Source organism: Gnatocerus cornutus, chromosome 2 (genome assembly GCF_029298725.1).
Source record: "Gnatocerus cornutus isolate USDA-ARS CGAHR chromosome 2, icGnaCorn1.1, whole genome shotgun sequence".
NCBI lineage: Eukaryota > Metazoa > Arthropoda > Insecta > Coleoptera > Tenebrionidae > Gnatocerus > Gnatocerus cornutus.
Window position 1 is genome coordinate 12,365,825 of NC_142234.1, and position 17,718 is coordinate 12,383,542.

Genomic DNA, 17,718 nt, shown 5'->3' on the forward strand with positions numbered 1-17,718 from the left:
CTTTATTATAGCCACCCTAACATAATTATACTTTGTGTTACGATTAAATTCGTTTTATACTTTGGTTGCAAAATTTCTGTCGTACCATTCAAGATTATGAATGTGTACTGCAGTATTGATTTGTATGACTTCAAATATTTAAAACACATTCGAAAATAATAACAAGAGTCTGTCGTTTACAGTGTTGTGTGCGCCTGTATTTTCCCATACAGGCAACCAGCAATTCATTCTGTTGAAACCACAGATCGTTGAACATTTTTTTAAATTTTATCTTCATGTTCTATTGATATTTTTTTATGCGCAATAATTACTTATGCATGTTTACGTTTATAAAATATTATTATAATTTCTGATTTATATGAATATCAAGCCAGTTTGTTGGAGCACTGAATGCAAACATTATCTTTATACCCCCGGAGACTTGAAAACTACATTTTTTTGATCACGTTGACATCATGAGAACGACAATAAAAACGCAGATGCGCAATCAGTACGAAATATTCCAAGTTTTTACTGCTTATTTAGCATATTATTAAATTAAAAATTTCCATAAAAATAGCAGTTAAAAGATAGCACTAAACACGACAAGCATATTAAAATTTTTATTAATAATGTACTTAACTAGTTTTTTGTGGATTGACTGCAGCTGGTTTTGAGGTCCTTCTTGGTAAAGAGGTAAAAATGAAAACAGAGGTTTACGATTTATATTTTTTTTACAACGATGTTTGATACAGGCACACTTTGCGATTCATTCTTACACATTCAACTGGCCCTAGTCCCTGATATACAAACCAAGTTTCAATCACGAACGAACACATTATTTGTCAACAACAGATAAATATATGTATGTATTATAAAATACGAAATATGTATTTAATGCCCATTTTATTGTGGCGTTTCTAGATGTGTTTCTACGTACGTAGAAACATAACAATATACTAGAAAAAATTAAAATATAACGTCAGAAAAAAACTGACATTCAATATAAATAAATTAAAAACAAATCAAAAATAAACCCTAACATTGCACTGTTTGTAATTATTTACAAACGAACTAGAACTAGTTTTATCGTATAAAAGCCTACATTAATATAAATATACTGGCCAACTATATTCACATTATTATTTCAAAAGTAATTACCTAAAATATCACTAGAAAACTGAATAAAAGCTAAAATTAAAAGTATGTACAAGCATGTAATTTCAACAGAAAATACGTTGTTAAAAGTAATAAAATGTGAATGAACAAACGGGAATTTCGATTGAACAAATGTGCACTGCTGGATCTTAAACACTAGAATAATATAATTTATGGTAACATAAAATTGTTCTTAGATATCAGATAAGGAATTAGCTTAAAGAAAGAGAACTCGGAATATCGACAGGAAGTGGGACGACCTGACCGTAAAATATATAGATTAAACAGTTTTTTTTTGTATGATTTATATATTTTTGTTATTGGTGTTATCACGGCCACCCAAAGATCTTCTTGTCTGTTAATGCAAAATACATTATGATGCAGTTAGGCGCACACGATCGACGCTAATAGCTGCCATCATCGGGGCAAGATTAATGGTCTACAGTCGGCTTAATAATTACGTTAACGATACGTTTAGATTGGAAGTTGATAGACGATTAGTGAGCTGCAAATAGGAGCGAATATAAGATGTTTTATGCGATATACAGATATGAGGATAGCCCATCAATCAATTGGAGAGGTCAGCCCAATTGTGAGGCAGGTCAACACGTTGATTAAGTCTTGCACATTAATGCCGTATTGTTCCTGGTTGAGTTGAAGCATTCGTCAACGTCATATGCTTTCAATAGCGTATTTTCAATATTCCCACGCTTGTTATTAAAGAATCTAGTTTCGATTTAAAAGTTCTAGATAATATCAACAGTACAATTAAATTACTGTCAAACGTTTGTTTGGAACACAGTGGTAATGAATGAAAAGGTATCACACTTTAGTTGTTAAATCTAGCGGTGTTGGCCTAACTAGCTTTATCCTTTTTATTCCTTTTTCTGAATCGCAATCGCTTTCTTCGTCTGCTTCACTACCAGCACCTTGTTCTGTTACAACGGAATCGGAACGTTCACTGTGAGTGGGTGATGATCCTCGTTCGCTTGATGTTTTCATGCTCAGGTCAATAGGATCTTCTTGAATCGGAGACTTTGTAGAAGGAGGTGCTTCTACTTCCGGTGTTGGAGACCTTTGCGACTGCAGGACTGCATCAAGGAATATTCTTTTGTTGAAAGCTTCTACTCCCGGATTGTGATTTCTGATCAATCGATTATTGTTGTTTGTTGGTTGAAGAAGACTGGGATACAAGGGAGGATAACCGGGAGGAAAGAGTAAACTATGGGGAGGTAGAAATGTTGGTGGGATCAGGCCGTGGAAAAGAGGTGGTAATCTTCTAGCGTCACTAATTTCAACTGATGAATCAGAGTTATGTGATTCCGGCGAACTTACAGATGGTGAAGCAGCGTTTTTGTAATCATCTAGTCCAAGAAGCATGAGTTCTTCTTTGGTTTTATTAATATGTTGTATAAGGGGATGACCAAACGGGGGATTTAAAAGACCTAAGCTTAAGGGCTGATGCGGCGACGACGTTTTCTGCGGACATTTCATTCCAGTCTGCCCAGGACCACCGGATTGCTGGTGTTGATGTTGTTGTTGTTGCTCTTGGAGTAAACAATGTATTTTGAACCAATTTGACCTTCGTCCGTATCTTGAACCACTTTTCGACATACCAACCATGAGGCATTTTCGAAGTCTACAAGCCTTGCAAGCCGTTCGATTCTTTTTATTGATGACGCATTCGCCATTATTCTTGCATTCCGAAATAGAGCTCAGATTGTTGTAGGATCTTCCAAAGAATGACTGAAACACAAAAAACAAAGTTAGATTTTGTCTTAAATTTAAAGATAATCGTTATTTCCACAGCATATCGAGTCAAGTAATCGTACTTCCGGCCGAGTAGGTTACGTCATGCTCGTTACAATGCCACAATAAAAGTGAAATTGTGCATGCAGGTATTGTTGTTGTAGGGCGGCATTGGCGGGTCGGTCTAGCCTATTGGGCATGTGGATTACTAGGTCGGAAGACAAATGACGTAAGGCTTGCTCGGGTTAGCTCATATGCAACTCACTTAGCACTTTCCCCACACCTAGCGCTCTACTACCCAACTGTGTAATCGTCGGTTAATTGTATGCAATTATATTTAAATTGAGATGGCCTGCTGTTATGCAAATAAATAATATGACGTTCGCAGGTTCTGCCTTTGCTAATAGTTGAAGCGTTCTCGATAGAAGTACAGTTTCAAGGAAATTTAATCAGAACTTGCCACAAGAAATGAAGGAGCAAGCGTTGTTCTTTGAACTGTTCAGTGAAAACTATAAATGTTTTATTGCGGGGTCACATTTGCAAATGAATACCTCCGTTAAGTAGGTACAAAAGTTGAACCACTTACTTTAAAAGATATAAAAGTTCTATACTTACAATAAAGTTTTACTTATACTTATGTGTACATACCTACTTATAAAACTGGAACTGAGTGGTATTTTCCTAGCCAAACTTCAGCACCTTATCCTCTTTATCTTTACAATTTTTCGTGTTTTATAATTTTAATATTTTTATTACATTTTATTATATATAATTATACAGGTGCACCAAAAAATTTTATCATCTTTAAAAAGTATAGCGTTGGTAACATTCAACAGATTTATTAAGAAATTTGTAGATAATAATAAGAAGAAATTATGTTAAATTACACATTAATAATCCGTTAAAAAATTTCTACCTTTTCCTTTTTTTTTGGCTTTCAAATTGAATTATTTTAATGAATTTTTTCATTCATTTTTTTTGACAACATATGGTACAAAGTATCAATGGGTATGGTGTATGTTGCGAGTGACTAAAGCTCTGTCTACTTGTTGTTCTTTGATTTCATGAACGTAAGAATTGTTAAAATGTTCTTTCAGATAAAAAAATTAAATTGTAATGGTAAATTTCGGTAACCATTAACAGAGTTTATCATTTTTTGTCATTCTTTTGTGGCAATTTAGGAATACCAAAAAAAACCCTATGAAGTAACTTTATTATAAACCTCTTGGTTTGTAAATTTACCAAACTATCAATTTTTATTTGTTGAAGGTAGAACAATTCAAAAATGTTGCCTGAAAAATTCGTATTTTAAAGAATCTAAAAAGCGTCATAAGTTCGATTCTTTTTGGTTTCTATCATATAAGTTTGACAAATCTAAAGCAATAAAACTTTAAAATTTAAAATCAACTAGATAAATTATTAGATTTTTGGAAACTTTGGACAAAAAATGCTTTTTTTATTACTCCAAGAGACATTTAACAAAAACTTAACAAAAGTGATTTGTTAATTGAGCCAAAATTGAAAAAAATTGATATACGATTAATGTTACTACTTCAGACGAGTAAATAAGAAAGAAAATAGAATAATGCAGTACGACTTTTACTTACACAACTTTAATAGCTATTTAGTCATTAACTAACAGGTGTATTTAAGTAAGATTTTGCACCTAAACTAACAAGTTTGTTCAAATCTTACGAAATGATTGTATTGCTGAAAATAATAATGGGTTTAACTACCGTGAAACTTTTGTTATTTTAGAATAGCTCAGGTGCTATGTCACTCAGAGTTAAAAGCCTTAAAAAATAGCCAGTAAAACAGCTAGAAAATTGTTACAAATAACAAATTCTGTTAAAACTTCGCATTTTATGAATGATTTAGACCGGTTTAGAGAAGCTAAATTAAATCAGTAATTCACTTTTAAATATTTCACGGCATGTTATATTTACATGTGTCTGCTTTTTCTTTAATCAAACGGCAGTAATTGTCAAATTAGATCCAAGATTAACTTAATTTTAGTTAAATCGGCCCTGAGTGCGGCAGAAGTGTGCACTTTTAGAAACTACTTCGGTTGAGTGAATTTTAACTAGCGACGGCGGGATGCGCGATTGTGACAATTATAACGAATGGATTATAATGCCAGTCAGGTACAAAAGTCTCAAAATTGTGAACAGGTTACATCAGCAAATTCTGAGATTATACACAAAAAAAATGGTTCTATCCGCTTCATTTGAATATCAAGTGGAAATTTGAGCCGACGAAGTGTTGATGACTTCGAAACCAAAAGAAAATCGGCCATTTCATCATCCAGGCCTTGGTACGTGCAATATTTTCAAATCACTTTTTTCGAAATGCATTGATTTGTATTGTTCAAAGAACCCTTGAGCACAATCAAATTGTTTATAAAAATTTCCATTGTATCATTGTATCATTGAGGAACGCAGTCGGTGTAAAATCAGTAGTTACATGCTCTAGTTATTTTTTGCCATTCACAAGTACGTCCGATGTGTGCACGTCCTACCATCACACGTGACGATGTCCTCGTGCGTTACATCATTCTGTCGATTTCAGATCCATTGTACCATGAAAACTCGGCCAGATTACTCGGTCCGTAATTTTCTATTATCACCGAAATGGTTAGTCTTCATTGCAATTCTACTTAGATGTATGCAAGTTGGCGTTTTGTTATGTAATGCTTGTGATAAAGGAAAAGTAATCGAAATTTTATAGTAGTCATTAATGGATTACTGTAGTTACTCTAATATGGTTGATATGTCTTGCAATAATAAAAACAGGTTAATGATGCGATTTAATGTTTGTGATGTGATTTACTATTGTGTTAAACGACGTATTTCGACAAAGGTAAAGAAACATGTGACAAAACTATGGTTAAATAAAGCGAAATAAATTTTTTACTTTTGTAAAAACAATAATTGAGAAATGATCAAGCAGGTAGAAAATTAGAACGTTATAAAGGTTAAACTTTTGTGTAATAGAAATAAATTTGTTCATGAACTGTATTACAAGTTGTACAATAACAAATTTTCGTAGCGGGATTCTCAAGATTTTTTTTCTGCAAATTGCCGTTACACTAACCTTTACACGTATAATTGAATATTAAAGAATATTTCCAAGTAATTACATTTCTCATTTTTCGTACACTAATAAGTTTTTTTAATTATTATAATTTACTACCTTGGGTATAATGTTAATTTAATTATAATGCTTTTTAATCACGTCTGCACATCCACCGCCGACTAATTTTTAATAAATGATTACTATTTCGTTCGGGTCTTGAGTTGGTTCACGAACGAATAACTAAGTTAGAATTTACATCATTTTACGTGACAAAAAAACGAAAGTTTTATTTTTTTATCATTTCTGTGTTGGGCAATTGTTACACATTTAACGTGTCCTCGAGGATGGGGGGAAATAGCAAAATTTTTTAACTGACCGATGATGCTTTTAATTTACTAGACGACACTCAGTCTGGTTTATCAATAATATGAGCAACTTTAACCGTTCTGGTGTAAATTCTTAAAATACGTGAAATATCTTCAGGAACATTAAATAGTTAAATTAGCAAATGAGTTACTAAATCCGTGTTTGATAGATAAGCGAATCTGAAGGTGTGAGGAGTGTTGAAACTTTTTTGAATACAATATTTGCTTTTACGAGCTTACCAACCTTGCATCCTTCGCACGTGAAAGCGCCAAAATGAAATCCTGCTGCTGGCTCTCCACAAACTTTGCACGTTTGGTTCATCTGGAACAGGAAGATACATTTCTAAATATTAGTTTGTCTAAAAATTAAACAGGAACTGTACTCTCAAAGAGTAGATGTAGAATAAAGGTCATCCAATTAGCGTGTAGTAACGAATTATGTCGTATTTAAATTATTATTATTAATTATTTTGTCGCTTTGAAGTTCGATCAGCAAGTATTTTTGGGTCGTATACATTTTAATGATGATCTTTACTACATATTGAGGTCGCCAAGAGGTCACGACACGGTTAACTATGATGATCTCTGTCATGATTCTATAGAGGATATAGTATAAGTGCCAGCAACTAAATAAATTGGGCTACTTTAGCTGCTTTTGATCTTGGGAAGGTCTACATTCCTTGGAAACTATAAATTAGGTTTATAAATAAAAAATTAATATTTTATCTTTAACTCAAAATTTCACTGTTTAGGAAACGGAGAAAGAAAGAAAGTAAAAAATCTAATTGCCGCCTTGAGAATGAAACTGTTTAATTCAATTACCACGGAATAAAACTGAAAGGGAATTGAACGTTCGCTGTTATAAACAATTTTAAACAGATTAAAAGTGTTCTTCTGTTCACTAATGAGTTTTTAAACGAACAACTATTGAAAAATTTGGGGAAATATCTTAATGAGCCGGCTTCTTTCTGTTTAGTTCGGCACTTTGCTTGCAATAAAAATGGCAGGATTCGATTGTAGTACCAATGCAGATGTTTTTAATTTATTAATAAATATCAGCATAATCTGAATTTAATAATAATTTGTTCTACTCAGTGTTTATCGAAATTCTTTTGAAATATTCGAATTTTTATCGAAGCGTAACGCGTTTGCTCTACAAATCTATTGCTGAATTAGTGAAAAACTTAAAAATAAAGTAGGATTAGGTTTTGATTCTTTTACTTAAAGTAAAATTAGTCTGTTGACAAATTCATTTGTGTCAAAAGCTTTCTTTTTTTTTCAAAATAGATTGATGGCAAAAAATTTAAATTGTTCATTCAATATCAAGTTTGGCTGCTATTTATTTATTTATTTATATTGGATTCTTGACGTATTATAATTGAAGAGTTATTTTTCAAAACTCAATAAATCTATTTCATAAATTTTTACAAAGGTTTAGAAACAACGATAATTTGTTCAATTTTCTTCAAATTTGCTTCAACTATTTTGGCATAAGAGGGTAACACAATGTTTAAGCAAGAGGTTTTTCACTTAATAAAAAATACACATTGTTAGATTTACCCAAAATAATCTCAAATTCACATCAAACCCAATGTCAGTCAAAACTGGATTTATTGAGTTTTGAAAAATAACTCCTCAATTATTATTTTAATATGGGATTACCCGCGAATCGACAATTTCGACACTAAATTTGTTGTGTATTTAGATAAGATGACAATTATAGTACGAGTACATCGCCAGTGCGTCACAAGAAATACTCACTCACTAAATCTTGTGGTCTTTTGTAGAATCAGAAATTAAACTCGATTTAAATCCTTGAGGCAATAATATATGCAGAAATAATCAAACACAAGTTTTTCGCATTTGCAAGATGCAACTCTCCGAATCCGCGATTTTTTTTCTGTTATTTCAATCTATTGCACGAATGTTCGATGGAGCCGCACAAAACAGACTAATAAATTACTAATGATGCGGACCTCAATAAAATGGCATTTGACCATGATAACTGTAACACAGAAAGTCTCTGTTGTGTAAATCCTGACACGGTAAAGCGACTGCGAAATCAAAAGTACTGTTTTTTCCGCGCTGGAAAAAGTTAGTAAAAATACTGCTACAAGCTTTTCAAATTATTAATTTTAAGTAAAGGTGAAATTGCATAAAGAGGAGCGACAAGTTTATGCATTGAAAAATGCAGTTTCGTTGCAGTATGTATTTTTTCGACAATTTCATGCTGTTGTCTATTTCAAAATGAGGCAGAGATGTTGCAACATTATGCATATGTAAAAGCCCCCTCCAATTTAATCTCAAATAAATTGTAATGAGCTATTTTCATACTTTCAACCTTTAAAAGGTGTTAATCAATGGGTAATAAAAATACCTTTGGACATTATTTAAATTCTTCGTGCAGATGACAGTTATAAAATTGATTTACTTTTATTTTATGATTTTCGAAATTATTTTAATAGTGTCATTATCATAAAATATCAATAATTTAAAGTCCCCAGAAACAATACCATTGAATTTATTGTAAGATTAGCGCGGCATGTGGAGCTCGCACTCTAACGGAAATCTTTTTGTGTTTCTAGATTTAAGCTGTTGAAGCTTCTTGTAATTAAGTTCAGGGTTAGTGGTATAATTATAAACAGAAAATCAGTTAACATTATCTACTTGTTGCACAATGTCAGCACAATTGCATGGTATTAAAACAATGTAATAATCTACAAATACGAAAAAACACGAATTATGAGGTAAGGTAGGCAGGATTTTGTGATTATGTGAAATTTAGACTTCTGGGACAAATTTTTTAGATTTTGCAAATGTCACATGATGTCCCAGGTCAAGCGTTTTTATCATTTGAAATTACTTTGATGACATTCTGACAACATTGTAAGAAATAGATGAAAGATGAGTTAAGTTCTTCAACCGTAAAAAGCAATGTTAAAGGATTTGTAAGGAAGTTATGCAAGATCCGAGTGAATAATAAAAATAACTGAAGAAAAGTACAATTCTTGGTTTGGTGCACCTTCTTGTCTTGTTTTAATATTATAGTATTAGATCGCCCTTGTGCAATTATGAACAAACAAATGACTTTTTCATTTTGCAATCTAATAGATGTTATTTAAATGATATATAAAACAAACTCAAGGAAAGTGAAAACAATTGTTTACTTAAAATAGTTGAGTTCTCATGACCTACCCATTTGCCGCGGTTAAGTTTCATGCATGGTCTACCAAAACGCTATTCTTTTCGTGTCTAATGAGGATATGTGAAACATGTCACAGCCTTGCCTCTTCTTTAGAGCCAATAATTACTACTGATGTGGTTACTTACTTAATACTTATATTAAAATTACATACAGTATTCTAGGTACACATTCAAAAGTGTTTCTACATCTATGTTTAGCATGAGTAGTAATGTTACTCAATAGGCAGTTGATTAAATTGGAACATTAACTATTTGATTGTGGTTTTTCTTCGATGACCTATATGTGAGATAGCTTTATGAATATTCTTCTCATTAAGTAGACTTACCGGGAAGTTACTTCATTTCCATAACTCACAACGAGGCCATCTTGCGATCTCTTTATGTTTCTAAAGCCATTTATAAGAAAGAAATATGATTTCAAGATAATAAATTATAAGGAGGAGCTTCATTATGAAACCAGGTATGTTAAATCTTAACTGAATTTCCGTTTTTATCGGATATATTAGGAACGTTTAAAATAGTTGAATTTCTTCTTAAGAAATCCTATAATTGTCCCGATGTGTTCGAGGATTTCTATAGCTCAACAGAGCTGAAGAAATTATGTACAGAGTGTTGTTAAGCTAATCTAATTGCAAATTGCGAAAATACATGGCTGGACTTCATAAAACGTTTAGCAAAACTGTAAAATCTAATTGTAGTAGTGTAAAAAGATACCATTCTGACAGTTTCATCTTAGTTTAATGTAGCTATGAAGATACAAATAATTTTTATGCATATAAATTCCGTCGATAGGGCACCTACCATAGAACAGATTTGTCTCTACTTCCACATATTATATAAGTAGTAAAATTACCGTAATTATTGTGAGATGTTTTTGTATCAACAGGCTCTGTGAGTTTTATAAGTGTGTTTTATGGTAAAATTATTTTATTGAAAATTTATGCGAACGATAGGATGCGCACATTAGAGTATAAAAGTAAAGGTCAGAATTATTTAAGAAATCAAATATGGAAACATAAAAAGCCGCCTATATAACCCGTATAAAAAGCGGTACTTCTTGATGACACTTTATTATGATTTGTATTTTTATTGGTATGAATTTAGACATACGTTGTGTGTGTGGTCTGCGTTTAAAATGTAAATTTTACAAGCTTACATGAGTACGTAATTTACTTAATCTAATATTTTTGGTGCTAAAAAGTATTCTCTTCTTTTCAAATATCACGATACATCTACACGTCTTTCTTTATGGTGAAATACGACGTACTAAATTTGAAATCATGTATTTCAAAATATTTTCTCAATGAAAGGAAAATTTTATTTTCAAAATCGAAATGTTAATTAAAGTTTGGTCATTTTTGCGCTAAACAATGCGATATTAGCTTTTAAACTAAACTAAAAATTACTAATAAATTGTAGGTTTTTACGACATCAACGTCACTTTTTCACACAATGGTAAGCACCCTTTTGTGTCTGTCGAACAAAATTTATTGCTTATGATTATTTGTTTGTTCTTCATAAAGTTTACTACAGCTGTTAAAATGTTTCCAGAATGTGTCAAGGGTTGGTAGAATGCTTTCAATTATTGGTGGCATAAAGATTTAAATAATGAAACGTACGAATGAATGTTTTATAGTGCTTTATAAGCACTTATTTTATTTCTTCCAACGGTAAAAGTGGCTCACTCTGAATGCATGATGTGTTATAATTCTGTTCCTGTACCTGATTGATTACATATTCAACGGATCTTTTTAATTAAAATGTTTCATGAATCAATAAAGCGAGTTTAACGTCAAAATAGTTATTTACATTCGAGAAACTGTTAGTAGTATTTTACGGATCTACAACGATGTTTGCTGTGCGAGATTTGTAAAAAATATGGCATAAACCTTCTAAAACTGAATTAAAAAATATTGATTTGACACTTGGCAATTATTTGACGTCACTTACAAATTTCGATACTTCGAAATAGATGGCCACTAATAAAAATAATTTTAATTTTCATTTTTAAGGTGGAAAATTATCTTACATAACGAAACAACTTGTGCATAATTTTTGTTGTGGTAACGGTTGTTTTTTTTTTTAAATGTCGAGCGGCTAGTGTAATCTGTCTTTTTTTGTCGCAATACTGTAGCTTTTTAACATTTACAGTGCAAAGGTACTTACCGTTGCCATGTGTGGAACGGAAAAGTGTGTTTTATAATTCAAGAGGCCAAAACTGATCAGAGCTTACAGGACTTGGACAAATAATGTTTATAAGAATTAATTTGTAGTTTGGAAAATCTTTGGAGTTTTTTTACTGCTAACATAGACGAAATTTTATTTAGAAAATCGACGTTGTGTATTTTTATAGTAGGTGGGAATGTTATGATGAACATTGCCGCTCAACATGAAACAAAATAAAATAGGAATCAGATTTTTTTTTAACATTTTATTACAATGAAAGAGTGACTTTACGGTAGAATTAAACATTTTAAAGTAGAATAATTTTTAAGCTAACTAGGTAAACTTCTTTGCACTCTTTTAGAAAATTGGTTAGAATGAAATGCTCGTATTGTTTGTATCACGTTTTTTACTCTGCGGTGAAAAAACGTAGCTTTAGGCATCTAACATAAATTACTATATTAATAAGTGGTATAATATTATGTTTTCTATCCACTTAATTTGATATTCCTGTGGTACAGTTAGGCACATGGGCACGGAAAACGGCTCCACCATAAAATTACAGATTAATTAATGTCTAAATTTTATCTTATTATCGAAATTATAATTATTTTAAAACCAGTAAAATAATGAAGCGTTTGCTAGTGTTTTAGTGTATTAACACTCTCAGATAAAATCCGTGCAAAAAAGAAAAACAATTTAAAGAATTACTTTTATCTCTGAAGAATTGTGTGAAAACCATCTCTGGGTTATCGCGAAACTTTAACTTGGCGTTTTTATAACAGCATATCTTTGGAATATCTTGCTAGTCTGACTTGTTAGTCATGTTACCGTAACAAAGTTTTAGTATCAAAAATGTTACTTTAAGCGAACATTAAAAAGCTCGTATAAGATCACGACGTTTCCACCTACTACATAATAAGAAGATTAAAACGCATCAGAGTGAAGATCGCAGGTTCAATCAGACGAAGAGGTGTTGAATTGAGGCTTCACGACGAGAAGGAGGAACCGTTTAGTGATGTTCTCCGACCCGCGTCCAGCCCATCAATCATTGCACACCTGATATTCTGATCCAGATCTCTTTGTAGTTGCCGACATTGTCCAATATGTCTAGTGTGGCCAAATAACTTTCCTAAATTCCTAGTTACTTGTCTTCAGGCAAAAATTATTCGAATTGTTTGATTGCACACCCTTGCATTCCACTAGAGAAGAATCTTGTAAAAAATTGATCATTTTCATGCGAAAGAGTGACAATTGTGGTCTCTTTACTTTTCTGACAAAAAGGATAATGAGCCTTCTTCGAAAACTAAATCCTTAAGTTCAGCTTAGGGGATTTAGGCTGGAATGGGGGCGTTTAAGCTCGTTCTTAGAAAATTAATGAATATGGTTTCTTTCACGGAAATTTGTCTCTTGTGACTTTTGGTATGCTCGGACGGCCAATTCTGGTTTTTCAGCTTTGATGCTGCACTGTTGGTTGCAGAAACGACAGGACCTCATCCGATAAAAGCACAATTTGTAATTTTGCAACAGAATAAACTGAAACTTTGCGGAGAAAAAAACATTGAAACTCGGTCTATTGTTGTCTGATGTTCACACAGGATATTTGTTACTAATGATAACTACAAGTTTGTTATTTTTCGCTAATTTAGTCGTGTGGTGATGTTTTAACAAACTTGTTGGAACATAAATAAGTTATTTATATGAAACATGAATTCTGCTTATAATTTCAGAACGTTGATACTTAGAGCGAATAATGAGGACGATGATGCAGGTAATGATCTTTCAAACAATAATCTTAATGATTACAGTTTGCTGTCTTGTAATTACATTCCATATTTGCTGGAAGAAGGCCATCACCCACACAGACTGCGCTTCATAAATAACAGTTTTTCACATTATTAAACTTTAATATCAAAAATAGGGAATTTATTTCAAAAGCTTAGAACGATGTAATGTAGAAGGAAATGTGTTATTTCTGCTGACGTTGGTTAATCCGCAATATACAATTTAGTTAATACTTTCTTGGAATTAAAGCTCGGTTTGAAGGTTTCTTAAACATGTAATTAAAAGTTTATTAGAACAAATCGTTCACATTCACAGAGAGATTCAATTTTAATTTGAATCTGGCTCAGACTTTTGAAATCAGACGCATTTAAAAATCAACACTAACCTATTTCTTTAATAGTGTTACATTAACTCCGTACATTTCTAATTGTTTAATAAAATTAATCAAGTGATTTTATAGATCATGTTGGTTGTGAAATCGGCTATAACAGAATTCTGATCTACATATACCAACATTTACGTGTGTTCGAATAAAATTGCTCATTTTATTCTAGGAATCTACGTGTTTGTCACTCTCAAACCACAAGATAATTCGTTTCAGGATCTGTAGTGTGGGAATCTTTAATTTTTACTTTCTCAATTATGTACTTACTTATTTAAAATCGCCGGAGGCTCTGTTCCGATAAACTTAATAAAAACATGACTAATTCTGAACGTGCTAATGGTTTGGACAAATGAAATTATATTTTCATAACACACTTTTCTTAGTATGTCAAATATTCACTTGGTGAAATTCTGCGTATGTGTCGTCAACACTTATGGCGAATCAAAAATAATAAGTGTATTATCCATCACATTTAGACTATCAATTTGTCGCTGTTTACTTTGGCTAATGTGTAAACAACTTGAGTTTCTAGAGACATTAATTTTTAGAGTTTTTGTTTTTGTTGTTCTGAGGAAGAATGTTTAATCGTGTAGAAATGTTAATTGATTATGAGCCACACTTAGTCTGGTTCTAAGAACAAATTCGACATATGTGCATCGGAATTTTGGGTAAAGAACATAGTCGTGTAAGATCTGATCTAAGCATAATATATGAGATAAGCGCTGAGTTGTTTTTGTCGAAAAGCGATCAGGAGGACGGGAAAACCGAATTATCATCACATTAGAGAGCTGGTGTAGAAGAAATTAGATCAATAAAGAAGTACGATATTTTGCGTAGTCATATATCTTCCTATCACTGGTAAAACAGACTTTGGAAAAGTAGTGAAAATCCTTTTACCAGAGAAGCACTTAAAAATACTCACCCTCTGATTTAATTTAACTTGTTTTAGACAGAATATCTTTTATCTTTGATATGCTAAAACTACGTTTTAGCGGCAACCAACGCTAGATCTCCCGTTAGATTTAGCATTAGGCTGTTCCAGAAACATTAATAAGAGATTATGATTCTGAAAACGATTAGCTTGAAGGAACTGCCTGATGATGAATTTTGAATTTTTGATTTGTCATTAGATCTTATTTATGAAATAATTGTTGGAATCAATTTTGGACATTTAAATTATTGTTTTTCTTTGATTTATAAGGAACTATACCGTTACTTTTTTAAATACTTCTAAAATTACCAAACAGAAGCATGTTACAGCATGAAAAGAAGCAACAGTCGCATTGAATATTAGGGGCAGATTCGATGCAAAATAATTAAGTAAAATGAAATAAAAATTGTATTGGTAAAATATGGGAAAAGGGGAGGTAAAATATGGCAATGGTAGAACAGACAGAAATGGCCGGAGATTAGAACGAATGGATAAAATGGGTGCATAGATGAAAAACAAAAAAGCAGCAGCGCAAAAAACATTTTAGTAATCTCAACTACTTATTCAGGAATAGTAGGGATGATAAACATGTTAAAATTATTATTGGTTCATATTTATTTCAAGAACTTAAATGCATAAAACGGCATAGTACGGCTTGTGTTGGTTTGCTATGTTGGTAGCATTGTTATCCATTAATTTTGACATTTCTGCCCTTTAATGTGACACATGTCAACGAAGACATCATTGCACATCAATTAATGTTTAACCTCAAACTGTCAAAGAGACGCTTTGAGACGGATAAGCAAAGCTGCCAATACATTTCAAATTCCAAAGTTGCTAAACGCCGTATAATTTAGAAATCTATTCGTGAATATTTGATCGAGTTAAAAAAATAGAACAATATTTTTTTAGGGCCAACTAATAGATAGATGATGGGATAAAATTGGAGTAAAATGAATTTGGAATATTTTACAGTTATTTACCCTAAAATATAATTGTTGCGCATTTCTCTTGTTGTTTTAATCTTAATTGAACAAAATTGTACATTAGAAATAACCCTTAAAGTTGATTTATTGCGTGAATAATTTTAAATTAGAAAAAATTGTCTCATTTAATTTGCATGCATGGCACTACTAGAGCAAGATTGATTAGATGCGGTAAAATTAGAGCCGCTGGAGCTGTAAGGGTAGTTTTAAGTGTTAGTTCAAAAGTTGAACAAAGGGTTGTTAATTCTTAATTCATATTGAAATAACTATTATACAACTAGGAGAGATCTGTTAGTGTATGTTGAGTAAATAATTAACGCGACGGACAACAAACCGCGCGCGAATTGGAATTAGTGAGATGTGTATGAATGTGGCAATTATGATAAATAAAAGTTGCTTTTTCTAAAATAATAGAGCAATGGAGCGATTTCGTTACCGGCGCAAGGTTTGTAGTCTAATCGATCATAGCAGTCTCCTTGAGATTCGCGCCTAATTGCGCATTGAAATCTCCGCGAAGTTAGTAAATAAACACCACATACCTTATCTTAATAAGTGTAACAAAGTCCTTGCAAGGTCCTACGGTACACGAAACACTATCTGGCAGACATCACTTTACACATAAGTTGAAATAATGAGTGATCTAGTTTGATAAACGAAGATTTAACACTTGTTAATAACAAAAACAACTACACTTTCACTGGTGTTAATTTTGAAATCTCACAATTTAGGTGATGTTAATCTTATCACTTAACACTTGCTGGATTGAGTTCATTTATTGACTAAGTTCTAATGAGAAGAGTGGTGTAATGACTCGAAGTGACGGCGATCGTCGTCGTTAGTGTCCTGATGGGGTGTCCTTAGTCGCTGCCTACGGGTAAGTTGTACACCACAACGAAGATCAAACGAAGAATGACTATGGAAACTCCTCCAACTGCCGGGAGGGGATTCTCTACCTGTTGAAGATCGTCTTTCGTACGAGTGGGGACTATAGGAGGGGTAAAATATTGATGTTTGAATTAGTGTCGTACAGACAGGCATCTTTTTTTATATAATAAGTTCCAAGTCATTGGTGTGATTCCAATGGTGGGGAATGTTGTTGGAACTTTATGGTCTATTTTTAAGCTCTTTGCCTTGGTTTCAGTATAACTTTGGATTTATGGAGCTGAAGCTCGGCAACAATTTTTTTTTAACTAAATTTGGAACGACAATTTAAATAAAAAACAATTAAACAGGTTTAGAGATGTTGAAGGGTTTTAAATATTAATTCCGTAGAGTAAATAAAAGTTGATTAAGCTCATAATGAAGACAGTCGGTGTCAAACATCAGTGTGTATTTTCACCAGCAGCTATTGTTGCAAATAAAAGTGAATTAAGCGTCAAAATGAAAAATGCGAGTAAAGATTTCAACGCTAGAACAGACACGAATTGTATTTGTTTTTAAGGTTATGGTAATGGTGTTTGTTACTCATAGCCATTTTCACAGAGATTTAGTTTAATAAAACACCATTGTTACGATCATCATGCATTGTTTTCACTTTTAATTAAATTCCCACATTAAAACGAACCTGACATTGAACCAAATAAAATTACGTTATGACGCGTGCGGTTAACTGTGTGGATCAACCGCGACCATGAAGAAATAAAAACCATTGTTACTCATGAACAACGAATTACATGCCTAATTATATAGAGCATGAATATTAAATAATTGGGTGATTACTCACTGACAAGAGGAAATTAAAAATTAACCTCTTGCGAATTGCTAAATGTTGCTTAAGGTTTTTTATATGTTATACTTTAAATAACGGAGATCAGCGTTAGCATAAAACTAATGGTTTTTACGGATGTTTAACATTGCGCAACAATTGCCATGTTTTGTAAAAGTAAAAAGAATAAATTTTATTTTGTAACTTAAGATTTCTTATTATTATTCTTTATT

At 32.2% G+C, this 17,718-nt stretch overlaps 1 protein-coding gene across 1 annotated transcript; it reads right to left on the bottom strand.

Moving 5' to 3' along the window:
* Positions 1-690: 690 nt before the first annotated feature.
* LOC148179119 (knirps-related protein-like) lies at positions 691-16,707 on the bottom strand. Its single transcript, XM_088050553.1, has 3 exons — positions 16,320-16,707; positions 6,571-6,648; positions 691-2,883 (listed from the first exon to the last, which is right to left on the bottom strand). Exons 2-3 carry the CDS (start codon positions 6,646-6,648, stop codon positions 1,960-1,962), a joined length of 1,002 nt encoding a protein of 333 aa, XP_087906679.1. The 5' UTR covers positions 16,320-16,707; the 3' UTR covers positions 691-1,959.
* Between the last annotated feature and the right edge of the window lie 1,011 nt (positions 16,708-17,718).